The sequence below is a fragment of the Notechis scutatus genome, chromosome 2 (genome assembly GCF_049901735.1).
Source record: "Notechis scutatus isolate UNSWTSFEM ecotype Mainland chromosome 2, rNotScu1.2, whole genome shotgun sequence".
In the NCBI taxonomy this organism is placed as follows: domain Eukaryota; kingdom Metazoa; phylum Chordata; class Lepidosauria; order Squamata; family Elapidae; genus Notechis; species Notechis scutatus.
In genome coordinates, this window is record NC_142010.1 from 14,031,327 (window position 1) to 14,047,896 (window position 16,570).

General features: G+C 46.1%; 2 protein-coding genes and 1 pseudogene across 3 annotated transcripts in view; 1 reads left to right on the forward strand and 2 right to left on the reverse strand.

Annotated features, from left to right (window-relative positions):
- The window catches only part of LOC113427945 (DLA class II histocompatibility antigen, DR-1 beta chain-like), a 318,237-nt pseudogene that overhangs the window by 193,905 nt on the left and 107,762 nt on the right, over positions 1-16,570 (reverse strand). The window lies entirely within an intron of this gene.
- The window catches only part of LOC113428218 (uncharacterized), a 48,692-nt gene that overhangs the window by 10,393 nt on the left and 21,729 nt on the right, over positions 1-16,570 (forward strand). Inside the window, 1 exon segment of the mRNA XM_087953561.1 lies at positions 9,074-9,078. Coding sequence (XP_087809687.1) covers positions 9,074-9,078 — 5 coding nt within the window.
- LOC113428219 (uncharacterized) lies at positions 4,672-13,504 on the reverse strand. Its single transcript, XM_087953574.1, is given in 6 exon segments — positions 4,672-4,858; positions 4,860-6,159; positions 10,428-10,557; positions 11,483-11,550; positions 11,666-11,776; positions 12,809-13,504. Coding segments are annotated over 6 exon segments (2,052 nt in total). The 5' UTR covers positions 13,227-13,504; the 3' UTR covers positions 4,672-4,833.

A 16,570-nucleotide genomic window follows, 5' to 3' on the forward strand; every position in this document is an offset into this window, starting at 1 on the left:
TCCCGCTTGGGCGGGGGGTTGCACTAGATGACCTACAAGGTCCCTTCCAACTCTGATTATCTGTTATCTGTAGTGGAATTTCATTTAATGCAAACACAAGCAATAGAACTGGCCTTAAGAGCTGACTGGGATCCAGGAGAGAGAAAAACAAAGCAAATTAAGTAAGATACCCGAGAAGTAAAATTGGAAAATTTAAATGTACATGCATAATCTCCCCCCACCCCACCCCGACCTTGTCCCTTTGTGGGAGAGCTTCCTCCCACTGAGCTGGAGAGAGTTTGGTTGGGCTTGGTCTTTTCCACGGAAGGACCAGAGTCTCGGAAGCCTCACCTGGACTCCCCCTGGGGGGGGGCTTTAGAGAGTTTAAAAGGGCATCTAGTCAACTCCTCCAGGCACTCAGAGAAAGGCAGGGTGAGAATCGGCTGAAAACTGGGAAGAGAGCAAAGGCAGGAAGGGTCTTCGCTGGGAATGGGAAGGGACCCCCCCCTTTAGCTGCAACCCCCCCCCCCCCGCAGGTTGTGCATATTTTAAATATTGAGTGTCATCTGCACCTCTACAACTGCCTGATTTTGCTCTGCAACCCAACAGGACAGGCACAGACTTCAGAGGATAATTAGGACTGCAGAAAAAACAATTGCTACCAACCTGCTTTCCATTGAGGACCTGTATCCTGCACGAGTCAAAAAGAGGGCTGTGAAAATATTTACAGGCCCCTCACATCTTGGACATAAACTGTTTCAACTCCTACTCTCAAAATGACGCTATCCATTTAGGTTCCCAAACAGCCCCCCCGCAGGGGAAATCTCCCAAAGTCTGAGTATCTTAAGGAGGGTCTCTGGCAGCTGTGGGCTCCCAGTGCACACACACCCCAGCAGGGATCCAGATTGAAACTCCCGCCCAAGAGCTGTCTGGTCTCCATTGATATCCCCCCCCCCCCAATTGAGTGAGGCTCATGGCTTTTGGGGCGACCCTGGGGCTGCTCTCCCTATGGGACATTTCCCCAAAGGGGGGGTGGGAATTTATTCCTCTCCCCTCAGCCTGGAAAAACACAATCTCCCGAGGAGAATCAGAGGAAACAATTCCCCCCCCCCAAAAAAACCAGGGCCATTTGGCAGTTCTGCAGGAATCAGAGGCTGCTCCAGTTCACCTGTGCAAGGGGGGCGGGTAGAAGCAGTTTGATTTTCATTTTTTGGTTACGTCATAGTTTATATTCCTTCAATTCAGAGCAAAGCTATGAGAGGTTTTCCTCCCATGGAGTTCAATAAAGTAGCAAGAAGGGAGGGACGGAGGGAGGGAGGAGAAACAAGGGAGGGAGGAGAAGGGAGGGAGGGAGGAAAACAAGGAATAACAAGGAAGGAAGGAAGGAAGGAAGGAATAACAAGGAAGGAAAGAAGGAAGGAAGGTGAAAGAAGGAAGGAAAGTGAAACAAGGAAGGAAGAAATAACAAGGAAGGAAGGAAGGAAGGAAGGAAGGAAAGTGAAACAAGGAAGGAACAAGGAAGGAAAGAAGGAAGGAAGGAAAGTGAAACAAGGAAGGAAGAAATAACAAGGAGGGAAAGAAGGAAGGAAGGAGAAACAAGGAAGGAAAGACTAGAAGAAAGGAAAGAAGGAAGGAGGGAAGGAAGGTGAAAGAAGGAAGGAAGGAAGGAAGGAAGGAATAACAAGGAAGGATGGAAAGAAAGGGAAGGAAGGAAGGAAGAAAGGAAAGTGAAACAAGGAAGGAAAGAAGGAATAACAAGGAAGGAGGGAAAGAAAGGAGGAAGGAAGGAATAACTAAGGAAGGAGCAATGTGCTGTCCAGCCAGTGTATGGGGATTGGATAGTTAGGTAGCAATTGTGAGCTGTCCCCTTAAGGGAATGCATCATGGTAAATGTAGTTAAGGTAGCCTGGGAAATGTAGTCCATATCACGTGACCACATCTGTAATCTTGATTGGTCACTAAATTGACCCTTGATGGGTTGGGGGAGTTTTCCTCACTTTTGCCTGAACTCCCTAACTCACGGCAGTTGCTTTCTATCGCTAGGAGATGGGTTAGGAGATAACCATCTTTTATTACAAGGCAGATATGCAAAGGATTGGTCATTAAAGAAGAACTTCATCACAAATGTGAGTTATGAGGATACCTGATGAACCAATAAATGTACTTCGTTATGGACGTCTTGTTGAGTTTACCTATCTGCATCTGCACAGCTTATAAATCCACCTTTGTAGAGGATACAGAAAAAACAACAAGGAAGGAAGGAGAAACAAGGGAGGGAGGGAAGGAAGGAAGAAAGAAAGAAAGAGCAACAACACCAATTCTTGAATCTAACTGGACCTGTTATTTGTCAAACAAAACCCACCGCACTGGGGGCCAAACCTTCCCTCTGCCCTTCCCCTTTGCCAAGAAGGGCTCAAAGGGCAGAAGGTCCCGGGACGGGGGGAGGCAGGGACCCAAGATTGGGGGGGAGAAGGGAGTCACTGAGTGAGGGAGCGCGCATGCGCGTGAAGGCGCCCAAGGGCTCCCCAATCAACCGGCTCACAGAGCCCCAAGTCCTCGCTGGCTGTGGGGCTGCGCCGCCCCTTCTCTCATCCACTCCACGCCGGATCCTTGGGGGGGGGAGAGCAAAAGGAAATCCATGCTCCCCTCCAGGGCTGGCATGACCCCCCCTTGAATGCAGCCCCCCCCCCCACAAGACTGAAAAGGTTCCCCCTCCCACTTTCTCCGCTTCTCTCTCTGCGCTGAACTATCTTCTCTTGGGCTGAAGTCAAGGGAGACTCCACCCGGAGACCGATGACGCTGCAAAAGGGAGGATTCCCATTGGTTCTGCTTTTATGTGCCCGCCCAATTCCGAAGTTAGAGGAAACTCCTCCTCCCCCCACATCCAGACCACCCCCCCGATTCCTCCTGTGGGGCCGGGAGCTTCTGCATCTTCCTCCCCTCCCTTTACTGAGACCCCCAGTAAGGAGGGGGCTGGGCGGGGGAGGGAAGCCCCAGAAAACCCTCAGCTAAACCGCTTCTTCCCCCTCGACTAATCGGTTCTCGCAGCCAGGAAATCCCTCCTGATCCTTCCCAGGTCGGATCCCCCTCAGAGGTTTCGCACCGATCCCATTTTCCCTTCCAGGGTGATCCCCCTTCTCCGGGCTTCTGTCAGCTGAGGGGCGATCCCTGGAGACGCTGCCCCACTCCGGGATCTGCTTCTGGGATCCCAAGTGAGCGAGGGAGAAGATCCCCAGGGCAGGAGGGGGACTCCGGTCGCTCTCTAGGAAGGGTCCCAAGCGGGGTTTCCCCCCACCCAGAGCCCAGCCGAGACCCCCGATCCCCGCTTCTCTTCCGGCCCAAGCCCAGAATTCAGGCAGGTTCCCTGTCTGAACAGCGGTTCTTCCTCGGTCCCCCTCCCCAATTCTCAGCCGAAGGACAAAGGAACCTCCCCGCAGTCCTGTTTCAGGGACCCTTCCCCTCCCCCGAGTTAGCCAGAAAGAGCCCGGAGGCCCCTTTCCGAGGAGGACCAGGCTCCGGGGGAATTTTGGGAACGTAAGCGGACATGTAGTCCACCCCTCCGTGCACACAGAGGAAAGTCTAGCTGAGAATGGTGAAGAGAGCAAAGAAAGTGGGGGGGGGTGTCCCCGCAGGGCCTGCCCCGAACCCCGCCTTGAGCTGCAGCGCCCCAACACTGAAGGGATCCCCCCTCTCACTTTCAGTCTTCGCCCTGAACTCTCCCTCCTCCTTCAGGTGAAGCCACAAAGGACTCTGCCCGGAGACCGATGACGCCGGAGCAGGGGGAATTCCCATTGGTGATTCCGCTCGCTCTGCCCCCCCCCCAGCTCAAAAGTCCGAGGAAACAGCGAGGGGAAGTCAGGGGTCATCCACAAACACCCCCAAACGGGAGGGAAGCCCCGGAAAACCCTCAGCTAAACCAGGGAGAGGCGCCGCTTCGCTTCGGGGGAGAAAAAGGCGATTCCCCTCCTTGAAACCCGCGTCTCCCTTGCTCGGAAAGTCTGGACGAAGCGGCTCCTTCAGGTCTCCCGCCCCTCCAACCCCCCCCTCCTTCCGTCTGTGGGTCAGGAGGACCCCCCTTTTCCTCGTAAAGGAGTAAAGTTTGGGCCGTTTCTCCTCCGCTTCCCGCTCCTTTCCTCGGAGAACTTCGACAGGGGTTGGACTAGATGGCCTCCAGGATCCCTCCCAACTCTATTAATCTGCTATCTGGCCACCATCTAAGAATCTATATACTTTTTTCAGATTGCTGGGGATCATATGCTGAGAGTGTGGGAAATGTGGGAAATGTGGGAGAGTGTGCGAAATGTTGCTTACTGTCCCTGTCTTATTGTTTCTTTTTATTTTTCTTATAAGTATCCATCTCATGTATTCAAAACTATGTTTATTCTTATACCTGTATCTTGTAAGCGATTGACAAACCAAATAAATACAAATAAATACAAATAAATTATGGAGTGGTACATAAGTCTAAGTGGAATTGCTGTTGCTATGTAGTTTCTCCCAACCATGGATCCTTTTAGGAGAAGATGACCATTTGGAGCAAAACTCTTTCCACATTTCATGCATGGTATTTTATTTTAGTATATGTTTTATTTTTATTCATACACATTTTGAATACAGCGTATTGTCAGGGCATATCATTTAGGAAAAAGAACAAACAAATATCAATATGGTAACATAGTAACAATAATGATAGTGTAACAATTTTAACTGAATTTCTTGTATTAGCTTATTTAATTATATCAATATGTTTCTAATTGTCAACCTTCTTTGTATTTAATTCCTACATAACAACAATCTTTCATCTAATTTCTAATGGGAAATAAGATGTCAACTATGAGCAAAGGTCTTTCCCCATTACATGCATTTATATGGCTTCTTTCATGTGGATCGTCTTATGGGAAGTAAGTTTATATCTATGAGCAAAGGACTTTCCACATTCCGTGCATTTAAATGGTTTCTCTCCTGAGTGGATCTTTGTGTGTTGTCTGAGTCCATTGCTATAAGCAAAGGTCTTTCCACACTCCATGCATTTAAATGGCTTCTCCCCTGTGTGGATCATCTTATGGGAAATATAATGACCTCTTTGAGCAAATGTCTTTCTACACTCCATGCATTTATATGGTTTCTCCACTGCGTGGATCATTTTGTGGCTTCTAAGGCTACTGCTCTGAGTAAAGGTCTTTCCACACTCCATACATTTATACGGCTTCTCTCCTGTGTGGATCTTTTTGTGCCTTTTAAGATCACTGTCCTGAGTAAAGGTCTTTCCACACACCATGCATTTATACGGCTTCTCTCCTGTGTGTATCATATTATGGAGAATAAGATGACCACTTTGAGCAAAGGTTTTTCCACACTCCATGCATTTAAACGGTTTGTCTCCTGAGTGGATCTTTTTGTGCCTTTTAAGATTACTGTCCTGAGCAAAGGTCTTTCCACACTCCATGCATTTAAATGGTTTCTCTCCTGTATGGAGCTTTTTGTGGCTTTTAAGGCTACTGCCATGAGTAAAGGTCTTTCCGCACTCTATGCATTCATACGATTTCTCTCCTGTGTGGATCTTTTTGTGCCTTTTAAGATAGCTGTCCTGAGTAAAGGTCTTTCCACATTCCATGCATTTATATGGTTTCTCCCCTGTGTGGATCCTATTATGGACAGTAAGTGTATTGCTATGAGCAAAAGTCTTTCCACACTCCATGCATTTGTAGAGCTTTTCCCCCATGTGGGTCCTTTCATGGGAACTAAATTCCCAGCTTGTTCTAAAACATTTTCCACATTCCAAACATTTATAAGGCTTCTCTTTTGTGTCCATCGCTTTTTGAGATGTAAGGAAGTTACTCCCAAGAGAAAGAACAAATGTTCCATTGCAATTTTGTCCATTGTGTCTTCTTATAGCATCTTCTCTTTTGTTTTGGGTTAAATAGTGTTCACTTACTTGTACTTTACCTTTGAATAGCTTCACACTTTTTCCAGTATATTTTTTCCTTATTTTCTCTTGTTGGGCAAGAAAGTCTTGCATCGGAGCCTCACTGGAAGATGAGCTTTCTTGGTTGCAATTTTTTGACTGGTTTCTCTCATGGCTTTCAAATTCTATTTGAATTCCAAACTTCTCCGTTCCATCTTTAGCATTGATCACTTGGAACAATTCATAGGAATCTTGATTCTCCTGCCCATTATTACCTTCAAAGCAAAAGAGAAATGAAAATGATAACAAGGCCTATAATAAAGAAAAAACATATTTAATTATACATATATTAACAGCAGCTAGAATTGTATTTGCTCAAAATTCGAAAAATGAAAAGGTTCCAACGGAGAAGGTGATTAAGAAAATATTGGAATGTGCAGAAATGAGAAGATTAACATTGGCAATTAGAGAACAAGAAGAAATTGAATACTATATGATATGGGATTTATTTTATAAATGGTTGGAATATAAAGTAAGACATTAAATGATATTTTTATAATGATATATAATGTTGAATATGTTATAATATGAATGTAAACTTAGTAAGAAATGTATACAAAATATTAATATGTGCACAAGATACATGTACCCAGTCGACACACTGTGTAACTGAAAGATGGAGTTGGTTTTTTTAAAAATAAAAATAAGAAACTTAAATGAAAAAGAAAATGATAACAAGGTTAGAGAAAAAGATCAAAGTGTAGAAAGTCAAGTGAATTTCTTTCTGAATTTTTCAGAAAACACCATTAGGTTGTATCAGGGGTGGGATTCTACCAGTTCTGTCCACCTCTATAGAACCGATAGTTCTGTTCTTCAAAATACTTTTTGCGTACTTTAATTGGTATTGTCTGAAATACTGTATAATAGACATTTTAATCGTGGCAATCCTACCTAGTAATGAGAGTTGCAGTTTACCCCGTTTCTAAATCCTTTTTTACCTTTTGCAATAGTTTGTCATAATTATTTTCCTTTAGTGTTTTGCAATGTGCTGTCAGCCATATTCCCAAGTATTTAACTTTATCACTTGAAGTCCCATGACCTTTTCTAATTCTAACTTCTGTTTTCCTGTTAGATTTTTAGTCACTAATTTCATTTTCTATTAATTTTTAATCCTGCAACTACTCCAAATTGTTCTAATTCATTCATCAATTTTTGTCCTCTTTTAATTGGCTCCTCGATAAAAAAAATCATATCATCTGCAAACGCTTGCAGCTTATATTCTTCTTTCTTAACCTTTAATCCTTTTATGTCTGGATTTTGTCTAATATATGTTAGTAATGTTTCCAATGATAATATGAAGAGCAGGGGTGAGAGTGGGCAACTCTGTCTGATTCCTTTCTCTATTTTAATTGGGCGGGTATATTCCCCATTTATCGTGATGTTCGCCTGTTGTGTATCATAAATAGTAGTCATAATATTTTTGAATTTGGTGCCTAAATTCATATTATAAATTCTTTGGATTAAAAACTGCCAATTCAGGTTATCAAAGGCCTTTTGTGCATCTAAAAACATAAGGGCTATTTGTTTTTCGGGGTGAGCTTCATAAAATTCCAGGACATCTAGTACTATTCTTAAATTATTCCTGATTTGTCTGTCTGGGAGAAATCCATTTTGGTCTTGATGAATAAAATCATTCAAAATGCTTTTTAATCTGTTTGCAACAATAGAAGTAAATATTTTATAATCCGTATTTAACAAGGAAATTGGCCTATAGCTTTGTATCTATTGGGGGTCCAAATCTTCCTTTGGGATCAGCGAAATCAATGCGCCCCTCCATGAGTCCGGCATTCTGGCTGCCCATAAGACATCGTTAAAAACTTCCACCATAAGGGGTCCTATTAGTTCACCTATTGCCTTATATAATTCCCCTGGGATCCCATCTGGTCCCGGAGCTTTACCATTTTTCTGGTTCTCAATTGCTGTTTTCAATTCAGACCAAGTAATATCTTTGTTTAATAATTCTTTCATCTCTTCCCCAATTACTTTATCTTTCATTTTATCTAAATAGTTTCTTATCCTATCCTCATTGACCTCTTCCAGCAGTTCGGAAGAGCAGCAGACAGAGAGCATACATAGAACGTGTTCTATGTCTTCTGCTGTTTTGGCTCACCTGCCTGCCCGGGCTCTTACATAACCTTTATTTCCTGCTTTTTCAACTGCAGCTGCTTTGCGTGACACAGCTGCGAGTGAAAAAGCAGGAAAAAAGGGATTTTCCAACCGCTGCGTACTTGCACGCAGCGCTGCTCAGCTGTCCGGGCAGCTCAGCAGGTCATAAATTGCACTCATACATGCGCACGCAACACAGATCGCCAGAACAGGTAGTTATACTGGTTGGATCCCATCCCTAGGTTGTATGTTTGCATGCCTACAGTAGTGTGATATAGACATGATGATTTCTATATTCGTGAGTCATGAAAGCTTTGAAAATATCTACAACAACGTCTCTTATTTTACAATTATCTATATATATGCAAATCTCACTCAGAGTCAGTTTTGAGTTAAGGAATAATCAGGGGAAACATCCTAGGAGGAATTAGGAGAAAACTTAAGATTTATTGGGGTGGATTACTTTCAGCAGAGACCTGTGAGAAATGAAACAATTTTGAAACAAGCTCCTTCTTCCCCGGTGTATCTTGGAGCAGCTGCTCCACGGTGTCCGTCTGGCAGGTGGGATCCCCACTCGGCCTGTTCCTTGATCCCAGCAATCATATTTTGGAGATAAATTCCTTGCTTGAAGCCGCCCTTTGCCTTGTAAACATTCTTCACGCTGAGACTGGAAAGGTTGGGATGCTTCAATGGCTATTTCACTGCCCCAAAGTCCAATCCACTTGCAAGGGCTCTTTGGCTGGATCTGGTACAGGCGTCAGTTCACAGAGAACAGAGGCCTAAAGTATTTTAGTGCAAGATCACGAGACCAGTAGTGCAAGAACCCAGGCTACTAACTTCGCGTAATCTCGCACTGCAGTACTTTAGGCCTGTGTTCATTTAAGGACTGAGGACTGCACGAGATCCAGGGCAAAAATCTTTGAAAATGAAGAGGCCTTCCCTCTCTTTGCAAAGCATATAGCCCTGGATCTCATGTAGGCCTTGGTTAGCCGAGAACAGAGGCCTAAAGCAATGTAGTGCAAGATCACGTGAGATCAATAGTGCTAGATTTCCCACTAGTGATCTCACGTGTCTCTCAATACTTTAAGCCTCTTTTTTCTGCCAATGCACCAAAGTAGGCAAAGGAACCAATGGCTCACCACATCATTGCAATGTACCATATTTTTTGGACTATAAGACACACTGGACTATAAAGACACACCTAGGTTTAGAGAAAGAATACAAGGAAAAAAATAGTTTTGCCCTCCACACATCCCATTTTTGCCCTCCCCGGTGTCCAGGTGCACTCTGCACGAAAAACAGGTTCATTTTTGACCTTCCAAACTCTTTGCACATCCTGTTTTTTCCCTCTCCAGAATCCAGAAGCATTCTGCAGGCCAAAAATGGGCCCAATTTTGGGCTCCCAAATCCTCTGTGCATCCCATTATCAGCCTCCCCAATGTTGTTGAGGCCAAAAGTAGGCCCGTTTTTGACCTGCAGATTGCTTCTGGATCCCAGGGAGGGTGAAAATGGGATGCGCGGAGGGTTTGGGAGGCCAAAAACAGGCCTGTATTGCCTCTATAAGGCACACAGACATTTCTACTTTGGGGGGGAGGGGGGAAAGTGCGTTTTATAGTCTAAAAACTACGGTAAGTCCCAGCTGGGTAGTGTGGGAGGATAGGTAGGGTGAATGTTGTAGAGCCTCTACTGTCATTTGTAAGTGTGAATGATGTCTGTGGTACTGCAACACTCATAATTTTGGGACTTGGTCTCAAGTACTTGGGGGAGGGCTGGTCGTAACTTGGAATGGTCGCTACTGAACTGTCATAAATCAGGGATTACCAGAATCCTAAGATGCTCTGAGTCACCCTGCATGAGGCCTTTGTTCTTGGATGGGATTGGAAGAATGTGTCAGCTTTGGAAGCCATGTTAGCATCTGAAGCTTCCACGCTGCCACATTCTTGAGCATGGGAAGACGGGAGGGGGGAACTTTGAGAACATGGAGTCTTGGAGTTTTTTGATTGGAGTTGAGTTTTTCTTGAAACTCTGACAGAATGTTCTTCCATGGGCTGAGTGTGAAAGTTCTGTTCTCACACAATTTAGAGGTTTCAGAGGAAAAATGACAACACATAAAGTCACATGACCTCCAAAGGTCACATAAAAATACAACTCATTCTTTTCAGCTGCCACAGATACATTCAAATAGAAATGGAAAAATACAGATAAGAAATGGCACACAAAGCATCTAAGCAAAGAGACATTGACTCTTTCCTTCCTTGGAGCACCACAAGCCAGATCCTTTCCTTCTCCCACCCAGGAGACAATATCTGATTAGTGCTTTTTTAATGAAAAACAAACTATAATCTCTCTTCTTGATTGGGGAGTAGAAAACTCTTACCCAAAGAGACCACATTCCTATGGTTTTCAAGCATGACTTCTGAATGCAGTGCTTTCTGGTCAGGATCTAGCCGAGACCATTCCTCCTCAGAGAAATACACAGCCACGTCCTTGAAGGACACAAGACCCTCCTGGACACGGAAAAAAGAACAAAAGAGGAGGATTTGCAAGATCTGTTCATCTTCATCATTGATTTAGACAAGAGGATAGAGAAGACCAAATTTGCAGAGAAGACCAAATTGACTGGAATACCAACACTCCAGAAGATAAGCTCGAGATACAGAAGGATCGACAGATTGGGCCCCACCTAACAAAACAAAATCAACAGTGAGAAATGTAAGGTTCTACATTTAGGAAAGAAAAACCAAATGCGCTGGCCTAGAACAGGTGATACCTGGCTCAACAGTTGAAAGTGCAACGGGGATCTTGGAGTCCTAGTGGAAAACCACTTAAATGTGAGTCAGCATTATGCTACAGTTGCCAAAAAAAAAAAAAAAAAACAACCCAACAGAATCTCCTAATCAAGGCGCAAATCAGATGATTGGAAATTATTTTGTAGGCCAAAGTACCATGATTACATGCTCAACATGGCAACTCCCTTTGGATTTTAATAGTCTGCTTTATTTTTTAATATGATTTCCTTATTTTTGAACTACAGGTTATAAATAAGGCTTTTTAAAAATGGTAATGTGGCTACGTATTTATTAATTGTTCATTAGCCTTGCACAATTCTAAGTCAAAGAATTACAAAAAAAGAAAAGGGTCTCTAGCAGTTCCTGCCACTGTGATAACTTTATTCCAATTTCTTCAAGAACTTTTAAAAAATTTCTTCTTGTAAACTCCAAGTTGGAGAAGTATCTAGCAGAACAAGATAACCAGAGGCAGCTATGCTGGCTGACAGCAACTTGAACCTGCTATTCTGCTCTCCATGTTGTGGAAGAACACAAAAATAATCCAGGCCAAACAAGGGGGGGAAACAAAAGGAGAGAGCCCTCTGCACACCTGCTTCACTTCCTGAAGGGAGAATACAAATCTAGTATCTTTTCCCTTTCTTACTTGATGTGGAGGTTCAACAGCCGTTTGATCTCCCTCATAAAAACCAGAAAGCTTCATTCTTTGTTTCTCTGTAAGGAATAAATAATTTCCAAATACATAATTAAACAATAGGAGGAGGTATTCTATAGGAGAGAAGAGAGAGTGAAGGGAAGACAGAAGGGTAATCGGAGGAACTTCCATTACCTCCTGAGGTGTCCTGACTTGGATCTTCCCAAGGGATCCTCCTGAAAAATAGCTCCTGAGGGGCATTTGATGGGTTCTTCTTTCCCTCAGGATCTCTTATCTCCACAGTTCAAATAGGAGGAAGGAAAAAAGAAGCAGAATTAATATACGTCACACCACACAAAGTGGTTTCTTATATTCGGAACACAACCTCAAAGCCCCCAATATCCATCTGTGTGACTGAGTGAGAAAACAGTGGAACAATGTTTTTTTTTTTCATTTTATTTGCCATAATTGGGATGCATGTTACTGATAATAACTCTTTAATTCATGCTGTTATTTGGAAGTCACTTAGTTTGAACTGTTTCTTTGAGCTGTGACATCATCGGCAACCACAACACAAATGTCAATCATTATCTTACATTGCCTCTAAACCTAACACCTCCAACAATCTGAGAATTTATTTTATTTATTTTTTATTTATTTATTGATTTGCCAATTGTTTACAAGATAGTAAGTATAAGTGTATACATAGTTGTGGATACATGAAATCGGTACATATAAGAAAAATAAAAGAATAAGAGAAACAATAGGACAGGGACGGTAGGCACGTTGGTGCGCTTATGCACGCCCCCTACAGACCTCTTAGGAAAGGGGTGAGGTCAATAGTAGACAGTCTAAGGTTAAAGTTTTTGGGGTTTGGGGAAGAGACTACAGAGTCGGGTAGAGTATTCCAGACATTGACCACTCTATTGCTGAAGTCGTATTTCCTGCAATCAAGTTTGGTGCGGTTTACTTTGAGTTTGTATCTGTTGTGTGCTCTTGTGTTGTTATGGTTGAAGCTGAAGTATTCATTGACAGGTAGGACATTGCAATGTATGATTTTATATACCATGCTTAAGTCAGACCGAAGACGGCGTAATTCAAGGTTTCTAGCTCAAGAATTTCAAGTCTGGTGGTATAAGGTATTCTACAACGAGTAGAAGAGTGGAGAACTCTTCTTGTGAAATATTTCTGGACTTTCTCAATTGTGCTAATATCAGATACGTCCTCCAAGAAATGGAGAATCACCTCATATTATGAACATGGAAGAAGTTTGGGAAGGAGGGGTGAAGCATTCAAGCACTCCCTTTATTTATTCCCTTCCGAGCTCGCTAAAGTCTCCCACCTGCTTCTGGAGATGCTCCTTCTGCTCCTCTGCCTGGCTCAGGAGGAAGCCTTCCGCCAGAGCCACCGCCTGGGAACTACTCTCTGCTCCACACTCCCGCACCCAGCCCTCCATCTCTGGGGGCAGGAGAGCCAGGAGCCGCTCCAGAACCACCAGGTCCAGCATCTGGGCTTTGTTGTGCTTTCCTGGGCTCAGCCATCGCCTGCACAAGTCATGGAGTCGGCTGCAAAGTTCTCGGGGACCCTCAGCCTCCTGGTATTGGATGGAGGTCCAGGGTGGAACTTCTGAAGGGAGGAGGATTCCCTCCTGCAGGACCTTCTGCCCAGTTCTGGTCCAGCTCTCCCCAAAGCTCTCAGGCCGAAGAGCCGCAGGGCCTTTCCCGCTCCCCTCCTTGGCCAAAGGGTGTGTCTCCATCCTTCCTCTTTCCCGCAGAACAGCTCCAAAGGGCACCAGGGACTCTGGGGGTCTCCAGGAGCCTCTTCCTTCACGGGACCATTTCTGGGGTCGCAGGACGGATCCCTGCTGGTCCTTCCTTTTTTCCTTCCTTCTTTCCTTCCCCCTCAAAGGAAATCCTGGCTTTGAAAGGCTGCCAAGGGCTCCGAGGTTCCGGATCTGGGAGGGAGAGAAAAACCGACGCCCATGATCAGAAAGGGGGATTGAGTCCCTGGACCCCTTCCCCAACCTGCCCGCAGCCCCAAGCAGCTCCTCCCAGCGCTGGGCCCAGACCCCCCAGGAGCACCCCGGGAAGGAGGCCGCTGGAGAGGGCACCCCCTCTCTACGAATTCTGCCTCCTCCTCCTCCGGATTCTCTCCTGCTGGGCCTCCGCCAGCCCTCCCTCCCCTCCCCCTCAGCATGGAGAGGGCGGCTGGAGAGCGTGGGACCTGGGAAGAATCCCCCCACCCGGGGCACGTCTGGATGTCCCCCCGCCAGACTCTCCTGCAGCCAGAGCGAGTGCTGCGCCTTAGAGAGGCAAGGCCTAGAGGCTTCCTCTGGGAAGGCAGCCGTCCAGCGGACCAATGGGGAAGCGCCTGGAGTTCCCTTCCCTTGGCGGAGGGCGCCCCTGGTGGACTTGGGGCAAAGCGTCCGATGGTAGAAAGGGCGGGAAAGAGGAGCGCCTGGGAGAGGGAAGGGATTATGGACTTGGGAGTAGCGGGAAAGGCTCCTCTCCATGGCTCCCTGTCGAGGACTTCAGAGGCGGCTCTTTCTCCGCCTTCCTCTCCTTCCTGCCCAGGAGCTACCGGTGGAGACGGAGGGAAGAAGCCTCTCGGGGGGGAGTCCGAACTCGCCTCCCTCACTAATCACCGCCCTGAGGGCTGCGGAGAGATCGGAGGAGGCCTCGAAAGGGGCCAAAAAACCCTGTCAGAAACGGCCGGGCAGTCGGAAGACGAGGACCGGGAGGCTCTCTGGGGAAGCCAGCTAACTCCGACCTGAAGGGGGGGAGGAAGGTGGGAGACCGGCAGGGACGACCCAACCAGGAAAAGGATTGGGGTTTTTTTGTGTGTGTTGATTTGTCTTTTTATTTCTTTAATTCAATACATAACAGCTGCCTTTCCCAAATGATTCGCCTCTGGTGGCCGCGGAAAGAGACTCTGAAGGGAAAGAAAAGCAGTTCCCGAATGGAGGGGAAGCTGAAAGCGATGAATTTTACCTCATAACGAGGCTCCTCCATTGGGAAGCGAAAGGGGGGGGGAGGGCGTCGCGTCGCTGGGTCCCTTCTGTTGTTCTGTTCTATGATATCTCCCCTAAAAGGGGGACTCTGGGCGGCTTGCAGGTTATGACTGAAAAGGAAATATATTAAAATGTTTGTGTGTGTGGAGAAAAGGCGGGATTGCAAAATTAAGAAAGGGAAAAAATGGAGGGAAACTACCGGTGAGGGGGAAAAGCCGTCTCCGCGTAGGGCTTGCCACGCCCACCCAGTCACATGGCCACACCCACTAGGCCACGCCCACAGAACCGGTAGGGAAAAAAATTTGAATCCCACCACGGCTGTCCAGGAACCGCAACCGCTGCGTCCCGTTGTGGAAGCGGCACTCGGTCTTCGTCTGGGCCAGGAAATGGGCTGCGAGGAGGAGGGGGAGGAGGAAGAAAGCCGTCAGGAGGGACTCGGCTGAAGATTGATGGAAGGTGTCCCATAGGGAGAGCAGTCCCAGGGTCTCCCCAAAAGCCATGGGCCTCACTCAATTGGGGGGGGGATATCAATGGAGACCAGGCAGCTCTTGGGCAGGAGAGTTTCAATCTGGATCTCTGCTGGGGGGGGCGCACTGGGACTACTAAGACTATGGGGGAAAAAAGATTTCCCCCTAGGGGGGGGGGCTGTTTGGGAACCTAAACGGATAGCGTCATTTTGAGGGTAAGAGTTGAAACAGTTTATGTCCAAGATGTGAGGGGTGTGTAAATATTTTCACAGCCCTCTTTTTGACTCGTGCAGGATACAGGTCCTCGATGGAAGGCAGGTTGGTAGCAATTGTTTTTTCTGCAGTCCTAATTATCCTCTGAAGCCTGTGCCTGTCCTGTTGGGTTGCAGAGCAAAATCAGGCAGTTGTAGAGGTGCAGATGACAGACTCAATATTTAAAATATGCACAACCATACTTAAAAAAAAAACCTAAACAAAAAGAATCAAATAAATTAGTAAAGTACAATAGGAAAAAAAATGGATTTTTTTTTTTAAAACGACAAAGCAATGTGTTTAAAGCAACCATCAACACCCCCCACTCGGCATCCAAGAAACCACACACAGCCCAGGCACCGCAACTGTCGCACACCGAAGGGCGCACAGTCCCAGAAGGGAAATTGGGGCATCATTACTCCAGCGCTTGGAGTAATGCAGTAGGGACCAATGGGAATTCTCCCTTCCGCAGCATCATCAGTCTCCGGGCAGAGTCCTTTGTGACTTCACCGGATAGATATGAGCAATGCAGAGGCAGGTGGAATCGTTGCAGTCTGGGGGGGTCCTTCCCATTCCCAGCGAAGACCCTTCCTGCCTTTGCTCTCTTCCCAGTTTTCAGCCGATTCTCACCCTGCCTTTCTCTGAGTGCCTGGAGGAGTTGACTAGATGCCCTTTTAAACTCTCTAAAGCCCCCCCCCCCCACACCATGGGGAGTCCAGGTGAGGCTTCCGAGACTCTGGTCCTTCCGTGGAAAAGACCAAGCCCAACCAAACTCTCTCCAGCTCAGTGGGAGGAAGCTCCCCCACAAAGGGACAAGGTCGGGGTGGGGGGAGATTATGCATGTACATTTAAATTTTCCAATTTTACTTCTCGGGTATCTTACTTAAATTTGCTTTGTTTTTCTCTCTCCTGGATCCCAGTCAGCTCTTAAGGCCCGTTCTCTTGCTTGTGTTTGCATTAAATGAAATTTCACGGCAGATAACAGATAATCAGAGTTGGAAGGGACCTTGTAGGTCACCTAGTCCAACCCCCCGCCCAAGCGGGAGACCCTACACCATTTCTGACAAATGGCAGTCCAATCTCTTCTTGAAAGTCTCAAGTGATGGTGCTCCTACAATTTCCGAGGGCAACTTCTGTTCCATTGGTTGACTCTTCTCACTGTCAGAAAGTTTCTCCTTATTTCCAGGTTAAATCTCTCCTTGTTCAGTTTCCATCCATTATTCCTTGTCTGGCCTTCGGGTGCTTCAGAAAATAGCTTGACCTCTTCCTCCCCATGGCAGCCCCTCAAATATTGGAAGACTGCTATCATGTCTCCCCTGGTCCTTCTCTTTACTAGACTAGCCAAGCCCAGTTCCTGCAACCATTCATTGT